The sequence below is a fragment of the Talpa occidentalis genome, unplaced genomic scaffold (genome assembly GCF_014898055.3).
Source record: "Talpa occidentalis isolate TD23 unplaced genomic scaffold, MPIMG_talOcc4v2.1, whole genome shotgun sequence".
NCBI classification, from domain to species: domain Eukaryota; kingdom Metazoa; phylum Chordata; class Mammalia; order Eulipotyphla; family Talpidae; genus Talpa; species Talpa occidentalis.
In genome coordinates, this window is record NW_026555331.1 from 105868160 (window position 1) to 105891527 (window position 23368).

Consider the following 23368-nt stretch of genomic DNA (forward strand, 5'->3'; position numbering starts at 1 on the left):
TAAGAGCCTGAAGCAAAAAGAACTAAAACAGCTATAAACAATGGATGCTTTGAAATAGGTTCTCTTTACATGTCATGCAAGAGGAGATGTACCACATGTCAGCAGTAAATATCTACACAGAGGGTCAACTGGAAGCTGTGACCATCTTTGGAGGAGGGGACAGGAGACAGAGGGAAGGCAATGCTCTGGTTTAGAGGGGTTGGGGCTTTTAATACAGAACCTGAGCCCTCAGGGTGTTTGCTAGTTAAACAACTGAGCTTGCTTGGATTTATGCCAAAAGACAATGGCAGAGGAGGGGGCAGGGGGAGCAGTGAGTTTCCCATCCCAAGAACAAGAGCAAAGAGTTCGGACTATATGAGAAAGATACTGTCCTTGAGTAAGTTTGCAAGGTCAGCCATCTCTGAATATGCCTGTGGAGGCGAGCGGGAAGTGTGGGGGCCACGGACCCTGGAGAAGGACCCTCGTAAGGAACTGGCTGATGTGCTCACAAGGTCCATTGTGCCTGGAAGGAGAATTATGGGGTCCCAGGCATCGCCCCCTGGAAACTGTAAGGAAGTGTTAAAATAATGGGACATGTGGCAAATGCAAGTGGAGAAGTCAACAGCCATATTTTTTTCTGGGTCAGCAGAGAGAGAAACGTCTCTGGGAGAAAGACCAGGAAATGCCTCTTTCCTCTCTCCCCCAGCCATCTGCCCTGGGGAGAAAAAAGAATAAAACGGAAAGCTTTTGTCAGATCAAAAAACTCTGACTCCTATTAGATTCTCTCTCACTTTGGGGATTGGTTGGGTTTGCTCACCAAGTAATTTGCAGGAGTGTTTGGTGGAAGGGGGGTGGCACAGAGAGAGGGAGAGGAGGTAGTTAACTCTTTCAGGCCACTAAGATTTCTTTAGTAAATTCTTATAATACATCAAGTGGTGCTCTCGAGATCAGAAAGAATTCAGGACTTGATCTCCAGTCATAACTCACAGGCTGGGAGAATGTCACCAAATAAGAAAGATCACTTACTTTAAAAAAAGAGTGCTAAAAATAGCTATAATGAGTGTGAGTCAAACAAAGAAAGGGAGAAATTATACGTATGCTGTTTGATCAGGCTTATGACTTGACAATTTCCGTCTTTTTTTTTTTTTTAGTAAAAGAATAATTTTGTAAGGTGAAGGGAAAAGAGAAGGCACTAGCTAACAAGCTGAGCTTTCAGCCTGGAAAAGTCATGAAGAAAACAAGAGAGTGAAAAATTGCATCTGAAGGTCACAAAAGACAGAATTCTGGGAAAGAAAACAAACAAACATCTGAAAAGATGTTGTTTTCTGGCAAAGTTAAATGCAATATTGGAAAGCAAGCAGAAACCTCTCGGGCATCTGGCTGAGATATTTGAAAATAATCTCTGGTTGGATGATAATTCTCTGTGTCTATTGTTTCTCAGGAGATATTTTTATAAAATCTCAATAGACCTTAAAGATTTCAGTTCCTCGTGGCACTTTCTCTCTCTGCTGGTCACTTTCATTATTACCAATGAATGTAACAAGGTGGAAAACTGTGTGTGTGTGTGTGTGTGTGTGTGCATATGCCTCATGTGGACTTTTTAAAAAACTATCTACAGGAATTGGATTATGAGGACCAGTTAAAAATCCCTCTACTACTAGAAGGATTTTCCCATCAAAAAAAAATGCTTGGTCTGCAGAGAGAGCCAGGGCGGGTTACCTGTATAAGTCACGTGCCACGTCATCCTCATTGGTTGCATATCCCTGAGGTTCATCAGTAAAGCTGAATCCTGTGCCCACCTAAAGGTGAAATAAATAAGCAGGTGTAAACATAGAGAAGTGCGTGTCCTGGAGCCTTGCAGAGAGATCGCACACTCAAAGGAAATCAACCTTATTCCAAAGGCCAGGCCTCTGGCCTCAGTTTCTCCCTTATCCATGTGCCCCCAACCATCCTCACAGGAAGATGCTATTTCCCCTCTGCAAGCCAAGATCAAATAAAACATCAGCACAAAACTTGGCCCTCAGGTCGGTGGGGGAGCTGTCCTGATCCCGAAGTGGACCTCTACCACATGTAGACTGAGGTGGGAGGATTCACCTTCCCCACCCGCCACAGCATCAAAGACCTAAAGTTGTCTTCTCGTTGCCATCAAGAGGGAGTGCTCTAGGCTGGAGGTATAAGATAATTGTGTGTTTCCATTTCTTCACTTATGAGAAACCCATTCCTCTTCAGTAGCAAAGGAATTTTAGAACAATTAAATCACTTTAAACTAATATTTCCCTACACCCAGCAGTTCATATTCAACTGAGCGGTAACTCAAAAAAAAATATTGCTTATTTGGTGCAATAATTTGTTTAAGGGGTACACCCCTCCCTAGGTAGGAATATGATTGTTTTTGATTTTTCCCCATACCCCAAAGGGAATAGGACATTTAAATCAACAAGTATTTAAATAAGCAATGACAGATTCTGAAAGAGGATCGGTGACAAAATACGGCAGGGAAGTGGGAAACATAAGTGCTGGAACGTTTTCCCTTCCTATTTATCTATTTTCTCTTGAAACCATAAGGGAAGTGAGAGAAATTAATTGGGGGCAAAGATACTCTGTGCCAGCAGGAGCTGACCCCAATGTCACTCCCCTACTTTGCAGTTTATTGGACTCAATTTCAGAAAAATTTCCCAAGAAGATTCAACTTCTTGTTCTGAGATGAGGCATTCTGCTCACTCTGATAAGTGAAAGAGACCAGTTTTGACCTTTTTTAAATGTGGGACTCTATTTGAAATCGTGGGCCTTCAGATACTCTAAGCTGGCCCACAACATGGGGAATCCGTATCACCAGGAAAAAGAAACTAATCCCTTATCCGGGGATTGAGTCCACAGGACATTTCATAAAATTCAAAATGAGGAAAGGAGGAGGCGAGCAAGCAAGTTTCCCAAAGGGTGTTAATCATGACACATGTTAGAAAAACGAATCTCAAAACGTTTTCTTCATGGATAAAATTCTATTTTAAAAGTAAAACAACTAAAACTCTTTTCTTTTAAGTACACTAAAAACAAGACAAAAGACAACACGGGTGTTTTACCAGGCCACCAGATACTCACTGGATTGTCAATGTAAAGCATGGACAATGTGGTGGTCCACGGGAAGTCTCTGGCATGCACTATTAAAGCAGAGAAGAGGTTTAAGGCTGGGTGGGTGACAAGATATCCCCTCTAAGTCCTCGCTCAGGTCAGGAACGCATTCCCCTGTCCTCTCAGGTCAATCAGCTCTTGGTGTCCCTCTGATGTGCTTCATACACGGAGGACACGGACACAAGCGCCTGCCTCTCTCCTCCCCTCTCCTTTACTTTGCCTGGACTCAGAAGTTTCTCCAACTAAGATGAACTTTGGAAACAAAACCCTGTGCAACTGGTTCATGTAGAAACACTCATTAACCACCGCTGCAATAACCCATCTGTCTAACCCAATGAATCATCTTCAACTTCCAATCCCTTGAGTCCTCTTCCTCCCATCCATCGCTGAAGAGAACAACAACTTCAGCAGAATTGGCATACAAACTTTTACTCTGAGTCACAAACTCATTTACTGTCTAAATTCTAACCCAGGGAAAGTAAACAATCCCCTGCCTCCAAAAAAATGAGATGGTGGGAAATCTGGGTTCTGGCCAGATGTGGCTCCCTCTCCATTTCTTCCTTCACCCCAACTCCACCCACAGTTTCTTACCTCCAAGATATTCAATCATTTCTGAGACTGAATCAGTGTTCAGTCTGTGTGAATAACTAGGGATACAATCCTAGCCATTAATCCCACGCAAGAGACCTCTTCCAGATAGTAATAAATACCAACTGTTTTCATAAGCTGAGATTGCTTGAGTCAGCAGCAGACTTCAAGAAAATAGCTTAAAACCTTTCACCCAAATTTCAAGAAGAAAGCAGCCTGTCCGGACATTCATGCCGGTGGCTCCTCCTTCTTGGATAGACTTTGCCAGAAAGCTATGTTTTTATAATCTGGAATTGTTAAGATATTCCTACTGGTTCAGTGTATACCCTAAATGGTTTCTGGAGCAGAGAGATATAAGGTTCAGATGAAGAATTCCCCACAGGAAGATAGAGGCCAAGTAATACTTACAGGTCAGGTTACTTGTGACCACATAAGGTCCGTGTTCCACAAAGAGTCCAAACAAAGATGAACCTCCTGGCCCACCCTGCAGCCAGAGAACCACTGGAGCGTCCATTGGCTGTACCTAAGGGAGCAGAGAGGCCAGAGTTCACACATAGCTTTATGCTGCAGAATCTGCCCAAGCAAGCTTACCTGTTACCTGTGAAATAAATGCTCTCTCTCCACCTTGATGAAATCCCATAGTCTTCCCAGACCCCAAATCACCTCCACTATGAGCAAAGGACTGGTCATCTCTTGTAGTTTTGAATTAGTATTTGCCTCAAAGGCTGGTGTCTCTCTTGTGCGACAAGTCGTTTCTTAACAATAACCATAAAAACCCAATGAACATAGATATTTTGCCTCCATACACCCCTAAATACTGAGCATGCTGCCCACGGCATGATTTTAATTTTTTAAATTGCTTTAATTATTCCATAAAACCAGTATGTTCTTAACAGAAGTCTAGCAAAATGTCTGTTCATCTCAGCAATAGTTTGCTACCTTCACTGAAAGCCCAAACTACCTTTCTCCTTTTATTCACTAAGAAGGTGGTCACAGGGAAATAGCAATTTCACTTGACATGGGGAAGCAGAGGCAGCAAACAGGCCTGGAGTAATTTAGCCCATGCAAAACAGCAAATTTATTTAGGAGATGTGGGAGACATAAATAAGAAAAGGCCATTGGCTACTGGCAAGTGTCACCACCACCACCCTCAGTGACAGAGAGGCCTTTCTGTCCTGTGTCCAACACACATTCATTGACCAAGTCATATGGGCTGGGCACCAGGCTGGGAGTAGTAGCTCTACACAGTAGAGCAGTGAATGAGAAAGAAAACTCTTTGGCGCTTACCTTTTCATAAGGAATACAGACACTGAGTGAGCAAGCAAAGAAATAAATACAGTGATTGTGAAAAGGAAGTAAGGGTGACATTAAGTGTCAAAGAAAGACACTATCTTTAAACACTGTGATCAGGGAAGGATTCTGTGAGATCCTGAGCATAGAACTGACACCTAAAGGCTGAGAAGGATCCAGCCACTAGAAGAGCGAAGGAACGAGACTGCAGATGGAGGGAGCCAGGAGGAAAAGGCCTTGCAACAGATAAGAACTGGTGTTAAAGCACCGTGGAGGTCGCCTGGTCTGTAAATGAAAGTGCCAAAGCAACCCGAGAGAAGCTGCACTTGGCCGCTGCAAGGCTCCAAGGACGGGTGACAGAGAGCCCTCATTTGATGTCATGGCTCATTTGCTGTGCAGCCAGCCAGGCTCGGCCAGCCCGGATCCTATTGCTGAGCCCAGAGTGCACTTCTGCAACCTCTCACTTAGCCTAGTCATGCAGAGAAAAAGGAGTGTTTCGTGAGAAGGTCTTAGGGGACCAGCCCCATCTACCTGGGTGATGTGATGACCGTGCACAGAAAGCAAGACTCTGAGAGCAGGTGACCTGGGAGATCACAGTTAAGAACTTGAGCTGATTACACTGGGTTTCTGAGCATAGGACAGAGGGGATAGAGGGCATCTCTTCTCCTGTCACCAGGAGTCTAAGTCAAAGCAGCTATGGAATGGCTCACGGGCCTGTGCTGAATGGGAGAAAGTGGTATGAACAACAAAGAACTGGAGAAGAATCTCCCTGTGAGGGGCTACCTCTGGGTCCCACTATCCAGCATGGAGGGAAACAGTATTTGTAAAGCCCTTGGAACTATGCCTGATGGGTGACAACCACACAATAAGTATAAATGATTACTTTCATTAATTAATTTTCATAAAGCCTAGTGAGTGACATCTCTCTTCTACCCATACCCGTCTGTAGTTGGATGTGTTCTGCCAATGTCAGCTATCGCTATAGTAGATACAAACTCAGAATTTCTAGATGGCTTTACTATAGACATCTCATACTTTTCTTTGCTCCTTTGGCTGACATTTTCCCTGGGCAGTTTCTCACTTGTTAGTTCCCTTGCCTCAAGTGTTGCAAATGTCGATAGAGATTTCAAGGGAACAAAGAAACTTGTCTTATAAGTTGAAGCAGGAAAATTTAAAGTCAGACAGCCATTAAAAGCACTGAAGGGAAGCAGAGTGAGGCCTGGAACCAGGAGCCAGACAGGTTCTGAGTCTACACGATCCCATGATAGCGTGTGATCCCAGCCCTCCTGTTCTTCCCACCCTGTTTCCTCATCAGTCTTGCAGCTTGCCTGCAGGCCTGGATGAGAAAATGTATCATGAAATGATATTATAAACTCTGCTGTGCTGAAGAAATGCAACAGCCCTGCCCTAACCTGTCTGGCCCCAACCGTGTGTGTTTTGTTTGAATATGTGATTTTTATCTCCCTTCAGATCCTCTTACTTGCTATTCAATGCCACTCACCAGGACCACCTTCCACTTGTGTCATTCAGCAGTAGAGGCACATTAGAGTGGAAAAACCATGGAATTTGGATGGATGCGGTTCAGCCTTCCCAGGAATGTGCGATACCGTGAGTGCACCTACTCAGTGCACACCCAGCCCCACTTCCTTCCTGATATGCACGTGAGCTTCCAGAGGCCACACTGTGCTAGTGCTAACCACACATGTGTTAGTGATTCTTTTCCTGAGCCACACGTTAATATAACACGGAGAATTAAAAAACAAAACAAAACAAAACAAAAAACAAAACAAAACTGCCCAGGTCCAAGTCTCAGAAATCCCAATTCAGCTGGCCTGGGTACAAGGCAGACCCCGCATGGTTCCAAAGTGCAGACAGGACTGAGAATCTGAGGGCAATGGAGACAGTGGGCGCTGAGAGATGTCCTAGCTCCTCTGGTCTCCACCCTATCCTCCCCTGGCTTTTTATGTCCTTTCCTGTGACCTGGCACAAAGATGGGACCTCAGGGCTCTCAGAAAAATAGCCTGACCCTGAGAGGCCACACTACAAAGTGAAGTCAAACACCTCAGTGCCAAACATCTTTATTATGCAACTGTGAAGCACAGGACACTGCATTCTTGGAATGCTTAAATAATAAGAGATCTGCATACACACCTCTAACCTCAGCTGACCTTGCTCCTCAAATTTACTTTCCTGAAGGAGGTGAATAAGATTCAACAACCCTTGAAGAGGTCCGCTTTTAAAGAAAACCACACACACAAATCTTTCTACTTTGATAAGCCAACCAGCCTGTGAACTAGCACTGCCCTTATCTGGAATGAAATGCAAAAGTCAGATGTTGGAAAATAAGGGTTTACATTTTTGATGAAAAAAACAAACAAACCAATAATTAGCTGTATCACAGCCTGCAGACTTTTGTCATATAACACCAAATGTCATGATCTATAATAATAATGATGTCAATAATAATAGCATGAAATTATTATGTGATAATTCCTAGGGTGAGGCATTTTGCACTCAACTATAAGAATATAGCCCTTCTACCTCTCTCTCATGAAGGCATCCTAAATAAAACCACATCGCAAAACTTCAGATCAAATAATGTAGTAATAACAGCTTTTGCTTATTTACAGTATCACAAAATTCAACCCTTTAAAAATATTTATTATTTTGAAGCTATGATTAAGAGTTTGTGAAATGAGGGAATTAGGGTGACTATTTTTGCCAAAAGTTTAATTTTTTTCCTTAAAACTTTTTCTATCACAAAAAAGTGCTTATTCTCAACTATATTTCATTCAGTAAAGGTATAAAAATGTCATCCTTGTCCCACCAATTCTAGTCCTTAGTAATGGTCAAGTTTGTGTGTGTGTGTGTGTTATAGACGTATAAAATATATGCTAATTGTAGATTTTATATATATACAATATACATGCTTAACCTGCCCCCAACAGAATCATGCTATATACAATACTCTATATTTGCTGTATGCATTTAACAGCCTATTGTACATATCAATATATATCACTGTCTGGCTGAAGAATATGATGCTCTGAATTTACCACAATCAATTAATTAGACATAAAATACCAACTAATCAAAAGCACTGTTCTAGGGCTGAGAATGTAGACTAGCTCCCACCCGTGGATAAGCAGGAGGCTTAATGGTAAAGAGCATGGATTTTAGAGCCAGATTATTAGATTTTTAATGTCACTTATTCTATATTATAACTGTGTGTCGTGGGTGAGTTACTTAACTTCTCTGTGTCTCCATGTCCTCTGATTAAAAATAAAGATAATAATAGTGTCTACTTCATAAAGCTGTTGGCAGATTAAAGAGTTCACAGATGTATAGGTCTTAGAACAGTGTCTGGCACATCTAAGCACTAACAGACCTGATTATTTTTCTGGTAAAGTAGGAAGACAAGTATAAGTAATTAAATAAATGTCATGATATGAGAGAATAATGGAGGGACATTAGGTTGAATACCCAAAAAAGGCCTCAGGTGATGGAATAATATTTGAGCTGAGGCCTGAAACTTGAATAATCCTTTACCAATAAGCATTTATATATTTAATTTAAAAGAAAATAAAATATTAATGATATATATGTCAGAGCAATCAGAACCAATGACCAAAAGGGAACAAAGAAATTCTAAATATTGAAGAAAGAACAAAGCAATCCTAAATGTTTAAGTGAGATGTCTCTCTGGCAACAGAAGCATCCCACAAACCTGACCCTTTGTTGGAGAAAGAGAAACTGGCTTTGCCTCAGAAGTCCTTTCAATTCTTCTGGTGACCCCTAGTGGCCACTTTATGAACTTGGACAATCCTAAACCTGGCAGGTTATCCTGCTTTTTTTTTTTTTTTAAGATTTATTTTTATTTTTATTTATGCATACAAGAGCTGGGGTGTAGGCCAGAGATGCGGGGGGTGGGGGTGCATGTGTGAGAGGATTCACCAGAGACAGAGTGGGGAGCAGAACAGATGTATCTACTAAAATACTCTGCTTTTTAGAATCTCCATAAAAGGAAATTTCACAATGTTGAGACATTGTGAATCAGAGCATTCTGTTATCTAATCACAATGATGGGCATCCCTGGTGGCGCAGCAGATGAGCGCTGGGATGCGAAGCTGCCCGCTGCTTCTGCAGCGCCGGTTCGATCCCCGGCTGCTCCCCGGCCACCGGAGGAGGGTCCCACATGGCAGCGCAGACCTCTCCTGCCGCCCGCTGCTCCCCTCAGCAGTGTACTTCGGTCCTTCTGCCTGCTCTGCTCCCTGCTCTGGCTCTGGTGAATTCTCTCACCCTCCCGCGCTTCTGACTGTACCCAGTGCTTGTATAAATAAATAAATAAAACAAATCTAAAAAACAAAACAAAACAAAAAAAAACAATGATGGTGAAAAAATTACTCTATGCCTTAAAGGAATGCCATTTGAAGTAAGTGAAACTCATTTATTTAGTTTAGCATTCTGTACATTAAAAAATTCTTAAAACACCCAGCTTCTTCCTTTATGTTTGCTTTGAAGTAAGCATAGGAAATTGAACAGAAGAAACGCTTAAGGAAAAATTCATGGAACTAAGCTCCCCCACACTATAGCTCCCCATATAGATGCCCCTTTCCCCAGAGAATATTGTCTTATCCTCTGAGTTTTCCTTTTCACTCCCTTCCCCCATCAAACCACACCCATGTTCTATTCTCCCAATCCCTCCTCTGCCCTATGTGGTAGAGATAAACTTCTACTCTGAGCTTACACATACGCATATCACTGAAGCAGTAAGTTCAAACAATGGAGAGGGGCTGGCACTAATGACTCGTTGATCTTAGTATTCCCAAATCCCATGGTGGCATTTTAGACAGAGGACTTATAGTAGTGACTAAGGAATCACAGGTATGTCAACAAATACTAGGGCAACATTTTCTGCCAATGCCCAGGGCTGGGTACATACACTTGTCACCCTTTCCTCCCACCCCAATATAAATCATTACCCTTTGTAAGAGAAAACAGCAGCTAAACCAGCAATAGCTCCAAATCAATGGTACTGTGGAAGATGAGACGTGTAATTAGTTAATTAATTCGGGTTCTTTTCACATCTCTATATGCAGAGGATGATCATTTGCTTGGTTTAAGTAATGTGTTTTATCTTAATTGAAGTCATTAGTTCCCCAAGTAAATATCATGAAATTCCCCCAAGTACATGTTTGAGTGGACCCCCATTTTGCCCCACAGATCTTGGTTCAGCTGATACTTCAGCTGCCACACTAATAGTGTTAATCAAGGCAGAGTTTTTTATTTAAAGCAATTGGTTTTGTGACTAGAATTGTTAACTAAGTACCTAATAACATTTTAATCCTATACACACACTCCCAACACATACAAATAATTTAAGACTTTATGTGCTTTTCAAGGAGTTTTATTTAAAGTGGTTGGTGTTGACCTCTTACTAAATCTTCCTTTACTATGAGTATTGCTACTGTGCCACTGTATAATTAACTTTTTCAAACTTTTTGATTAAGGCCTCCTATATCACTTCCAAGCTCCCACTGACTCTCATCAAGCTTTGAGATGTCTCATTAATTGGAGACAGTTTACCCCCCACTGGAATCCTCTCCATCTTTCTCCTCCCAAACCTTTCCACCTGGCTCTCATCCCTTCATGAAGTGGTTATGGCTTTTCTGCACCTCCTGCCAAAAAGTTGTACTTTAAAAGGAATAGAGTGTGGGGTGGTGGTGAGAGATCTGACTTTCCCTTCTAGATGCAAAGAAAAAAAATGGCTGACAAAATGGCTTTCATCTCCCAAAGGACTCACCCACAGAAAGGCCTCTTTAGGGTTCAAATATGCCCAAGAGTGGAATAATCTGTAATTTATCATTTCTTTTTTTATTTTATTCCACCTACAATCTATTCTTTCAGTTCCCTAATGATATAAGTAAATAGCAAAGAGAAATGAACAGTGGAAGTCTGAAGAAAATAAGAGTCTGTAACCTCCAATCTTGGTTGTATTACTAGTGGGTGTGTAGCCACAAACAGATTTAAAAGATCCGGCCAGTCTACATCCACTAGAACTGACTGTTCATTTAGGGGGTCCACTTGCCATGTTTATGTCACATGATGCAGCATCTTCAGCCTGAACTAACTGGACAAAGAAGGAACATCTGGACCAATAGGAGAAGTGTCAGCTATCTGCTAATTACATGGTCCAAGGGAATAGGTAAACTTGGAAACTGTGGGGTAAACACCTTCTACCAAGTACCTGGAGGGGCAAAGCACGCTGATCTCCTGAGCGAGGAGAAGGGGCACAGATGAACCACCCTGAGATCTACACAGCATAAAGCGGAGACAGAAACACTGGCTTCCCTGGTACCTGATGCCTTTCCAATTCATATCCCTTAGACCAGACCACACTTCCTGCCTCGGTGTCTACAGGCAGTAGAGAATTGTAGGGTAAATATTAGGCTTTTCTGCCCTCCAGCCACTATGATTGATGATGGATCACTGCGGTCCTGAATGCATGTCTGATGGCGGGCACCTGGAGTAGGGTGTGGGTATGCATAGGTGGGGTCACCTGGGCTGAGACGAGGCTTATAAAGGCGGCATTATGCAAAAGAACAAGCGAGAGAGTGGAATGGAACTAGCAGGGAACAAGGAGAAGAGAGCAGAACCAGCAGAGCAGCAAAGGAGAAGCAGAGGCCACGAGAGAACTCCAAAGCCCAGAAAGAGTGAAGACTTGCTGGGGGCTGGGAGCCCTGCCCCAGCACCCCTGCCTGCCGTGGTAAAATCCCAACAAAAGCCTGAAAAGCTACTGAGGGCTCCAGGACTCTCCTTTACCTGTCTGCATAGCTTCATAGAGATCTTGCTCTGGCCCTTCCTGCCACTACAGGAACGATGTAAAATGGAGGGCAATATCAATTAAGCACCAGTCAAAAGACAGAAACCACATAGTAATTTCACTTTGTAAGTTTTTCTATTTTTTAAATAAATTTTTAACGTGGAAACTTTCACCTCTTACTCTGCTGCAACTCCAGTTTGCTCTGGGCTGGGTCAGTCACATCCACCCTGAGGACAAGAGTGGGCATGGAATGTCTGAGGGGTCTGCTCCCCATGAACCATATCCTCAGTCTGGCCCACTATAATCATGCTGGGTAGGTTTCCTACCCAGGGAAATTTTACTGCAAAGAAGCTTCATTGTCACAAGGGAATAACCATAAATGTGTGGAGAAGCTGAAGGAGTTAGCCCATGGATGGACAAATTCCAATGCTCTTTCTAAGGTTAAGCTCCTGATCTCATCGAAAAAGGTATTGTGCAGCCTGCTAGGTGGCTGAGGAGTTCCCTGGGGTGCTTGGCCCAATGCTGGACAACAATTCATGGTAAGTAGGTTTCCAGGGAGAGGTGGGCTGTGATTGGTGGGGGTGGGTGCACAGGAAGTCAGGATGCGGGGAGCCCACTTGCTTGAAAGTGGCACACAAGATGGAGTGCACAGTGTCCGTGTCGGGAGGGCGGTGGGGTAATGACCCTCGGGTGACTGAGGCTGGTGTGGGGGCTGTAGAAAGAGCTGGCTGTTATCAAGCCTACCAGTTGGCAAGTCCTGGGATGTATGGTGTCCATTTGGAGAGTGCCTCAAAGAGCGGGTCACTGGGATGGAGTCAGGACTATAAGCTTGCTGAGGGTCTTCGTGGTGTGGTTACCAGTTAAGGCAGAATGCCACTGGATGACTCCCCAAGCACGCTGCCCACAGACTGGGCAGCAAGGGCCAGGACAGAGCAAAACACAGAACAGGACAAGAGAACAGGAAAAGAAGCCACTTCTTCCTGTAATGTCCCTACAGCACCCTCTACTGACAAAGCTTAATATCATGTTTGCTCTTAGTAAAAATGCTTCAAGTGGGTAAGAGCAGAACTGGAACTGAGTAGTAGATAGGTAAATAGGCCAGTAGGTAGGTGGATGATAGATGATAGACAGATGATAGATAAATGGCACGGTAGTCAGCACTCCTGAGGTTCTGGATGTCACAAGATATCAGCATCAGAGACCAAAAAACCATGACATAAGGCTGTGCTATTTATCTAATGTGTAATGTGTCCCCAAAATGCAGCGGCTTAAGACAAGAATTTGGGGCTCTCTGGCTGGACAGTTCTGAGTCAGGGTCTCATGAGGTTTGCAGTCAAGACAGCTGGAACTGAGGCCATCTGAAGGTCTGACTTGGATTAGATGAACTTCCATCCAAGGTTGGTTTTGACTGGAAGGTGGAGGATTCACCTCCTCCCCACACAGGACTGTCCATATTGTGGATTTCATGTCCTCCCAATATGGACATGGCTTCCCTCAGAGTAAGCGACACAAGGACAGGGCAGAAACAGCCCTGTCCTTTAATCTAGCCTCGAAAAACATTATTAGTTACCATCATTTCTGCTTACCGTCATTTCTACAGACCAGTCTTGCTTCCATGGAAGGGGACTACACAGGAGCTTAATACCAAGAAACAGATCACTGGGGGCTACCTTGAAGGTTAGGTCCCATGAAGACCACACATTCAGGAACTCGTTCACTCAACCCAGACTCTGATTTGGAGTTCTTGGGTGCTTTTATACTTTAGGTTATACATTGAGGTGTGTCCTGTAGTTGATGGAAGTTACAGAACCATAGTATGTAAAATAGGGAAGAGACCTTAGAAATCAACCAAGTTTGGCACTTTTATTTCTCTGATAAAACTGAGGCCCAGGTAGGATAGAAGCCCTGTCTCAAGCTCTATGACCAGAACTACAACTAGAATCCTGGTACAAGACCCCTAGTTCTCGCTTCCTGAATTAAGCCCACAGACTAGCTGCTTTGGGATCATCACAGTGCTTGACAGAAATGCTGATCCCTGGGCCGGTCTAGAACTAATGGCTCAGAATCTCTCCTGGACAGGAATCATTGTTTTATGAAGCTCCTGAGGTATTTCTGATGAGTAGCAGCAAGCCTGGGGGCCACTGTCCTCTAGTACCTTGACTGTTACTAAACAAGTGCAGACACCCAGAGGAGACAGTGTATAGAGTTCACTATGCTGAGACCCAGTGGAGCCTGGTTCTGTGTACTCACTCCCACTAGCATCATGGTAACCGAGACATGGTCTCCTACTCCCAGTATGCCTTCTGCTTTGACCAGGAAAAGAGTGGTTCATTGCCTGTGCACTGAGTTGGGGATCCTCCTATTGCATTAACTTACTCCCACGCTCTTGATTTTGCTGGTGCTGGCTAAGCAGGCTCATCACCCTCATGATACTGAGTGGGAGGGAGCATCTTCTCAAATGCTACCCTGTGGTGCCCTCAGACCTCACCCAGTCCCAGCCTTGTTGATTCCTCAATATGATACTGACTTTTCTCAGTCACCAGATACTTTAAATCCAGGAATCTAAGCCATTCCTCTTCGCCAGAGAAGCAAGACAGGGCCCTCAGTAAAGTTAGCCTAGGCCTAACTATGCTTCTCATGTTCCATGACATTTAAGGTAAATAATCTGCAGGTTTTGGCTAAATGAGTCCAACAAATTACCTGTCTATAAGACACAGTCAAATACTGGCTCTCTTTTTCCAACGATAAAGTTGTTCATTTTTATTTTTTATTTTTTTTTTTATGATAAGTATTCTCCTTTATTAATGAGAACCAGTAATACAGCAATACACTGAAATAAAAAAAAAAATGATCCACCTGCAAAAATCATCCTAGCCTCAATTTATCACCACAAATAAAAAGTTTGGTACCCGAAGATAACTAGTAATATTTTGTTTTTATTTTCCTAATATAAATCATGTGTCTTTCTAAGTGAATACTCCGGGTAGCTCTCTTCATTTTTTTTTTTTTTTTTTTTTTGTGAACATTCTAAGAACTTTTATTTTAGGTCCATGTCAATGTACACAAATATCATATTTTTATGAAAATGTGATCATACTGCGACTTATTGTTTTTATTTAACAATGAACATATTTATCTTTAAATAATCTTCTACAACATAATTTTTAATGACAAAAATGTAGTCCATTACATCTGTGTATTATGACATTTTTATTTAATCAACCCTCATGGGTAATATTTTAGATTGGTCCAATAAGAATTTTACTATTAGTAAGATTGCTATGATGTACTTCTTTTCAACTAACCTTTGTCTATATGTTTCTATTTCCTTAATATTTCCAGCAGCAAATGAATCAACACAGTGAAGACATTTTTAATATATGGTAAATTGATCTTTAACAAGGTTGTTCCAATTTTTATTTCCAGTGGAAATATGCCTAATCTCTTTTCTATAATTCTCAAAGATTCCAGTTATTATTTCACTTTATCAATTTTAGTGTCAAAATCTCAATTTTTAATTCCTATTTCTTTTTTTTTTTTTTTTTTTTTATTGGGTCTCCTAGTAGGTTTTTTTTTTCCCCCGTCCATTCTTTCTTTCTTTCTTTTTTTTTTTTTTTAAATATTAAATTTTATTTTTATATTCCCCCATACAATTGCAAACGCCCCATTCTGACCCCAATCCTTCCACTCCCGCCCTAAAGTTGTTCATTTTTAAAAATAATCTATATGCCATTTTATCTTCATAGATATGAAAAATTTCAATTTCACTTTGTAATTTCCTTACCCAGTAGCAAAGAATCTACATTCTTGGCTGGACTTCAGGTCCTTCTGATTTGGAATTAACCCCTATTTCCTGTCTTTAATGTCCCAAATTATGCCTGGCTTCATTCTATACAGTATTTGTGTTAGCAACAGAAAACTGATGATGATGGTGAAATAACAATAACAATTCTACTTATTTTGCATCATGCATGGATAATAATCAGAAAATATTAACAGTAGCAAATACACACACACACTTTTAAGGCACCAATGTAAGGGCTTTACCACCTTATCTCTTTTGTCTCAAAACTTTTGTACAATAGGTACTTTGGTTCTCATTTTAAAACAAGGAAACCATTGCTCAGAGAAGTTAAGAAATGAGTCCAGGGTCACATTTGGCATAAGTAATGAAGCCAGGACTTTGTCCACACCTCACTCCACAAGACCTATACTTTTATCACTGTCCTGTAGTACCTTCCATGACTAGTTTTCCCAGGATCAACACAGGAAGGTCAGGAGTAAAGATTTCTCCATTTAGAGACAATTTTAAATTCCAGTTCAGCCAATTTCTAGTTGGGTAACTTGGGGGTAATTATTTAATCTCTGTAATCTTCTATAAAATGAGGATAATAATTCCTCCCTCATGGAGTTATCTCCAGGATTAAATAAGAAAATCCACAGTGCTTAGCACATAGTCAATGACTAATTAACAGTAACTCTTATAATTGCTACAGTTTTATTGGCTTCATTATACTTTTTCTCCATACAAAATGCCTATTCATTTCACTTGTAGATTGTATACCCACAGCACACCAATTTCAGGTTCCAGAATCCATTTTGTCCTGGTTTGTATACAGTAACAGGGGAGTCTTGCAGAAAGAACAGGAAAACAAAACTTACTTGAGAAACAGCATCCCCAAAATACTCAGAGGATATTACAAGTGTGGCATCCTTCCTGGATCTCTTATTTTGTCTACCCTCAGTTTTTGTTAAGGAGTAATTTCTCTCCTGATGATAATAATATCAGCTGATTCCCAGCGACAGACAACAAGCCAACATTCTGCCAAATGAAAGAACTCTCCCCTCTCAGTGACCATTGCTTTTCTTTCTCACAAGCTTTTATCTCCTTCACCCTACTGGCCAGAGCCATAATTTACAGCCTGATGGCTCAGCAGGAGTGCTTGCTTTGGGACCTCAGAGCTGGCTCTGCCTGTGGGCTCCCTGATAGGGAGGTCCTGGAACAATCTATCTCTGCTGCCACGTTGTGACACCTGACAACAGTACTGCCCTTTCATTCCCACCCCCTTTCTCTCTCTCTCTCTCTCTCTCTCTCTCTCTCTCTCTCTCTCTCACATACACACACACACACACACACACACACACACACACACACACACCCCAGTAGCAAAGAATCTACGTTCTTGGCTGGACTTCAGGTCCTTCTGATTTGAAATTAACTCCTATTTCCTGTCTTTAACCGCCCAAATTGTGGCTGGTCTCCCTCTCTCTCCCCTTTCTCTCTCCCTTTCTCCCTCTCGTCCTCTTGATAAGGTTGTTCAGTTTTAAAAATAATCTATATAGCCTTTTTATCTTCATAGATATGAAAATTCAATTTCACTTTGTGAAATCCCCTAAAGCTTAGTTTATTACTTCCAAGAGAACTATGCATGTAAGCATCTCACCAGGGAATGTACCACTCAGTCTTCATTTATTTAAGGGGGGAAGCACCTCCAACAGTCATTGTTTAATTCCCAGAAGGGGTTTGACCCCTGAATGCAGAAGGGGTTTGACCCCCAATCTGGCCACCAGGAAAGAGGGTCCATTTCCCTGATCGGCTTTGCTGTCCCAGCACTCCACCTACATTCTAGACAAAGCTGTGCATCTGCTTACAGTTGACCTAAGAAAGAAAAGTAGGGTCCTTGTTTCAATTTGATTTGACCAATTCCCTTACCATTAATTCCTGTTTTAGCAAATCTGGATCAGAAGGTAATTGGGGAAGTTACTGGTGTCATAAATAGTCATCAAAGCAGAAGAGAAAGTAAAGATTCCAGTTTTCTGGGGCTAGGGCAGAAGAGGGGAGGCAGAGCATTGTTTCAGAGGAAAATCAAGAAGAGCAAAGCTAATCTCCACCTTGCATGCACTCGTTTCTTCAGGTCCCTCTCCTCACCCTCAGGGTAGGGCACAATACATCACTTCTATCTGAGTTTGCTTGGTCTAGGGACATCTCTCTAATACCAGTCCAACAGAAATGTATCTGGAATTTTTCACTATTTCTCACGTGCCTCCTGCCACCCACAATTATGTGTAAACTTTGTCAAAGGTCATGAGTAAGAAAGCAGAAAGGAAAAGTCAAGAAAATAAAACCCAACAGAAGCAATTTGATTTGAAAACTACCCTGGAATAAGCAATTTACCCAGTCATTATATATGCAACACTGCTATATGCAAATCACATGCAAATATAAGCACCACCCTCCATAGGGATTGCCTTTACTTTGTTTTCTCTGGCTTCTAAAGCAAATCCAATTTGAAAATGAAAATAGAAAATTACCCTGTGGTGGGATAACATTTGTTTATGCATCTCAGCACCTCTGCCAATAACCCCAGCAGTACCCATAAACCTAAAGTGCTTTGTGCATGCTGAAGAACTGTGTGCACTGACATTGTGAGAGACAAAACTGGTAAAGTTATAAGGGTATGCCCATCCGTGTCTGCATGGACCTGAGAAAGTGAGTGACCCCTCCTCCAGGAAGCTTTCCTAGTTTAGCCATCCTTTCTACTTCAGGGGACTATAGAATGAGTTCAGTTCCCTCTTCTCTATGTTCCCAGCTTACTATTGCTTAATAAATGTGTACTGACTGCATGAAGGAGCTGGCACAGAAATAACAACTGGCACAGCAAAATTCACAGACTGGCCAGTCATACAAGACCACAATTGACTAAAATTTAGACATGCATTTCATTACCTGTTAACTTCAGGAATGTTTCCTCACCGTCATCCCTGCCCCAGGTATTTTTAGAACAAAACAACAAAAATAAAGGAAGAAGACTGCCAGCAAAAAGGGGGTGGTATTAATATTCTGAATAAGACTGTGAGGAATTGTAAAGTTGGATCCCCCCACAAACATGTGTTCCCTGCCCCTAAACCAGAACACCACACAAAGTCACTGCACTTACTTTTATTTCAAAAAAAAAAAAAAAAAAACCATAAAGATTTAAAGAAAAAAACCTTTACTTTGATTTGTAGTTTAACTTTGATTTCTACCTTGGAGAAGCGACCCCAGACTTACCAAGGCTGGAAAGAACCAGAAGAAGAGATTGCTGTTGTAAGTCTTATTCACAGTGATGTAGCCAGCGTAACTCTTTATATTCGATCCAGGAAAAGGAGCAACCAAACTCAAATGTTTCCCTAGTGAGTTTAAAAAAAAATTGAACCAAGGATTAGAGAAATAATCAAGTGCTAGCTGTCTCCAATCTCAGCCAGACTCCTCCTCCCCAGGGCCAGGTCTGGGATGGGGCCATCAGAAAGGCTACGTGGTTAGTGGCACAAAGACATTTGCTGTAGCAATTCCAGCCTGCCCTGGCCAATTCCATATTTGTTGTTCACAAGTTAGCCAAGGATCAGAGACATTTTTTAAAGCATTTTATTTTTGGTCTCCAAATATATTTTATGAGCTTATAAGATTATTATTTTTTTTTTAGAAGGAAAATCACCTATTTAGCTTCACTCTAAAAAGTAAGCCAAGTATCCACACTGGTCACTTGGAAGGCCAGAGAAGGATATAGTCACCTGACCCCCAAAGATAGGGTCAATAGAAACAATATAGCTAAGCAGTTCTCAGCCCTGGGGAGCCGTGTGTTAGCCACACTCTAGTTTTCATGAAAGTGAAAGGCCTAGACCATCCATGATGGGAAAATGAAGCATATAGGGAATAGCTGGGGGAACCTCATATGGAGCCAAATAGGACAATGCAACAGCTGTAGAGTGCTGAGGTCTTGCCTTTCTTATTGCACCAAAAGGACAGGGACAGTGACGGGGAGGGGGAAAAAGGGACTGCTCAGACAGCTGAGGCCCCACGAGAATAAATATACTAATAGGAGCACATACTTGAGAGGTCACTATGCCAAAGACCTTACGTTATACAGTAATATAATTATGGTTGCCACTTTACAGATGAGAAAACAAGCACAGAGAGGTTCAATCACTTCTACAAGGTTATACAGCTAAAAGGACTGCTGGGATTTATTTATTTTAAATATTTTATTTATTTATGCATACGAGAACTGGGGTTTAGGCCAGAGGTACAGGGGGTGAGAGGATTCCCCAGAGACAGAGTCGGGGAGCAGAACAGGCGGATCTACTGAAATATGCTGCTGAGGGGAGTAGCAGGCGAGACAGGAGAGGCTCCCCAGCCGGGGATCGAGCTCATGCCTCAGTGGCTGGCTGTAGCATGATAGGGCTGAGGCTTTACACCCTGCACCACCAGGGAGGCCTAGCAGTATGCTGAAGAGTTTGCACTTCCCTTATCCTCCTGCGCTGCTTCTCAACTGGAGGTCAGGTCTGATAGTGAAGGTGGCAGGGATTGAGGGGGGCAGGGGTTAGGAAAGGAGTAGAGAAGGAACAGAAAATAGGCAGCAGGGTGTGTTGGGGAAGTGAAGGGGAAGTGTGGGTCGAGAAGAATGATTTAGTAGTGACAAAACAAATGTCCCCATTAAAAAGTAATCATGTGAGAAATGCTATTAAGTCTGAGACATGTTAAGCTGGAGAAGGGTTAGGAGCAAGAATAGGTGCAGAGACTTCATCCTTTACACAGACCATGGGTTGAAGATGCCATCAGTGGGCACTGGAGCCCCCGGGCTGTGGAATGCTGCTCGGTAGCCTCTCTTCCCAACTTGGCATTCAACCACATCACTGACAGGGTGCAATACCACAGTGAGAATATTTACCCTAAGGGGCCGGGGCAACCAGTCGGGGCCCAAAACTCAGAGCTGGTTGTTGACCTTTAAGTGGCAAAGGACTTCAGACTCCATGTCCTTTCACAAAGTGAATCTTCCCTCCCAAAGGGAAGTTGTCATAAGACCACACTGTTCCCCTTCTATATTGCTCTGCTGATCCTAGCACTTCTTCTGCCCTGCTCTGTGACCTTGGGGCAATCATTCAGCTTCTTTGTGTGCCAGTTTCTCATGTATAGAGGGTGGACTATCTTAGGAGCCCACATATGTAAAACCTGTAGGAAAGAACTGGGGAGCACTGCAGTTGTCATTTGTAAAGTGCATCACTCATTACGAACAGAGAGCACCTGGGAGCAAAGGACATGGTAGGGACAAAGGAAAGTTCTTCAGGGGCTATTTCCAGAGGGTCCTGCTAGGCTAGCACATTAGAAAGAATGTGGGTTTCTACTGGACAAACTTGAGTTTGCAATTCTGGAAAGGTTCCCTAGCAAGTGGCTTAATCTCTCTGAGCCTCTTTGTTCTTTTGTGCAAAATATGGATACAGATTTCCCCCATCCTAGGCTTTCTATGAGAAACAAATGAAAACATCCATAGGAACCCATAGCACAGAGCTGGACATAATGATCAGGCAGTGGGAGGAAGATTATTATTAGCCTGTGGCCACCCCAAGTACAGTCTGGAGGTCTAGAAGAATTTGCCTTTTTCTGACTCACTCCAGTTCCCCAAAGAAAGACTGCATAATCCTACCCCTCTAGTTCTTCCCATTCTCTTCCCAGACCTATCCCTCCCTGTCAGAAAAAAGGGAAAGAAAGAGGATTTTAGCAGAAGAGAAGGAATGTGTTCGGGGGAAAAGTGGGGCATGCCAACCGTACCCTGAACCCCTGCCCTTCCCTCCAGCAACCATGCTACCCCTCGACCCTTCTTTGCTTCCACTCTGAATTAGCCCAAAGAAGGATCACTCTTCAGGGCTGGGCAGCCTTTAAAATACTTCTGGAGGGAACTCCCTGGTGGCGCAAGGGGTTAAGCATCACACTATGAAGCAATCTGCAGCCTCTGCAGCACGAGTTCGATCCCCGGCCAGGGAGCTACCCACATGGCCCAGCAGACCTCTCCTGACTCACCCGCTGCTCTCCTCAGCAGTGTACTTTGGTCATTCTGCCTGTTCTGTTCCCCACTCTGTCTCTGGTGAATCCTCTCACCCCCCACCCTCGCATCTCTGGCCTGCACCCCAGCTCTTGTATGCATAAATAAATATTTTTTTAAAAAGATATTTTTAAAAAAATTAATACTTCTGGAATTTGTTTTGCAAATCTCCTTAAAATCAAAGATTCCACCGTCCGCTAAAATAAGGGTTTGAAGCTAGTGAAGATAAGTGAAAACTGAGGGGTCAGAGCTGAGTATGAATCACAGAAGGCTGAGGGGTGGGAAAGCATTCAAGAAATAAGACAGAGAACAATGAGAACAATCAAAGTAGAATGAGAAAAAGAAACATAAAGAAGCTGGAAGGAATAGAATATGGGAGAGGAATGATTTGATAACTCTATTTCTCCAAGGCCAGTACAGCACAAGATCTGCTAGCCTCCCTTCTTAAAGGTCTGAGCTGTTCTGTTACCTTGTATTTATTTGGGTACATATTCTATCTTCCTTTCTAGATCAGGGGCTACTGAAAAGCAGGAATTTGCATCACTTATCTGTACTTGGGTGAACAAAGCACTCTGATTTATACAGGTAAGGCATTTCCACAGATTCTTGTTAATGAATCAATGTTAATGAGTGGATGAATGAATGAATGCACTGAAATAGGACACCCTATTAATGCACTACTATTAGCTTATTTCTACAAAGACCTTCTAAGGAAGACAGGCCTTATTACATCTTAAGAAACTTTAAAATCGTATCTCTGGACCACAGAAAAGTGTTCTACCCTGTTGCAAATTTTTAATTTCCTTCAGCTAAATCACAGTAAAATAATTAAAAGGTTTTTCAACTAGAATGATTTTTTGTATTTTCAAATGTTCTGTTCATCCTTCCAGAATCTATTCATGGAATGTGGAAAATAAACTCCCAAGATGTAGGAGTTTCTTTCCTCCTGTAACTATGACTCACAGTGCAAATGTTTGAAACAGTTAAAAAAAGGAAAAGGGTTCTTTGAAGTGATTTCACTTCCTCCTTGTTATTTACTGCTACCAGTGCTTGTGATATTAACACTTTCAAAAGATTGGAGGATGACCAAAAGGCTGGAACTAGCTCATTAGGGTGCACTTCAGATCTGCAAAGACATGGGTATTATCAGTATGGAAAAGGCTCCCCCAGATCCTAAGCAAAAATAAATTAAGGCCTAACAACAAAATATTTAAAGTTTGTGAAAATGCCACATTTATAAACATGCTAACATTTGCCTTCTATATTCAATATCTGTTTCAGAGTAAAAATTTATTCTAGCTGCAGAGAAAGTAAACATGCAATTACAATTACACAAAACTAAACCAACTAATTGAGGATTAAAAAACAAAAATTTCCCTTGTCTTTTTTGTGAATTATTGTTTATCTCAAAAATGTTCCATTGCAATATTGAGACTCACATTCCTAAGCTTTTGACAGACTTGATAAACAAAAGGGATTTAGGGGAGGGAGATGACCATCTGTCCAGAGCTTCCTGAACTTTCAGTAAAGCGGATGAATAAAATTGTTCTTAATTATGTTGTCAGGATTGCATTTGAATACCCAGATGTACCAGATTCTGGATAAGCCACTTAAAATTCTGTTCAAAGACTTTGCCTGTGTAAGAGAACTTTAGAAAGTGACATTACATCAGCTGTAATATTTTAAATGCTGTCACTCATCA

At 42.1% G+C, this 23368-nt stretch overlaps 1 protein-coding gene across 3 annotated transcripts in view; it reads right to left on the reverse strand.

The window, feature by feature from the left end:
- Positions 1–23368, reverse strand: part of CPVL (carboxypeptidase vitellogenic like) — a 102896-nt gene that overhangs the window by 68317 nt on the left and 11211 nt on the right. For all 3 annotated transcript variants that reach the window (XM_037509734.2, XM_037509739.2, XM_054692442.1), the window contains exons 3-6: positions 18861–18979; positions 4105–4219; positions 3079–3137; positions 1699–1778 (exon numbers count right to left, since the gene is read on the reverse strand). In XM_037509734.2, the coding sequence (XP_037365631.1) occupies positions 1699–1778; positions 3079–3137; positions 4105–4219; positions 18861–18979 (373 nt within the window). The remainder of the gene's footprint in view (positions 1–1698; positions 1779–3078; positions 3138–4104; positions 4220–18860; positions 18980–23368) is intronic.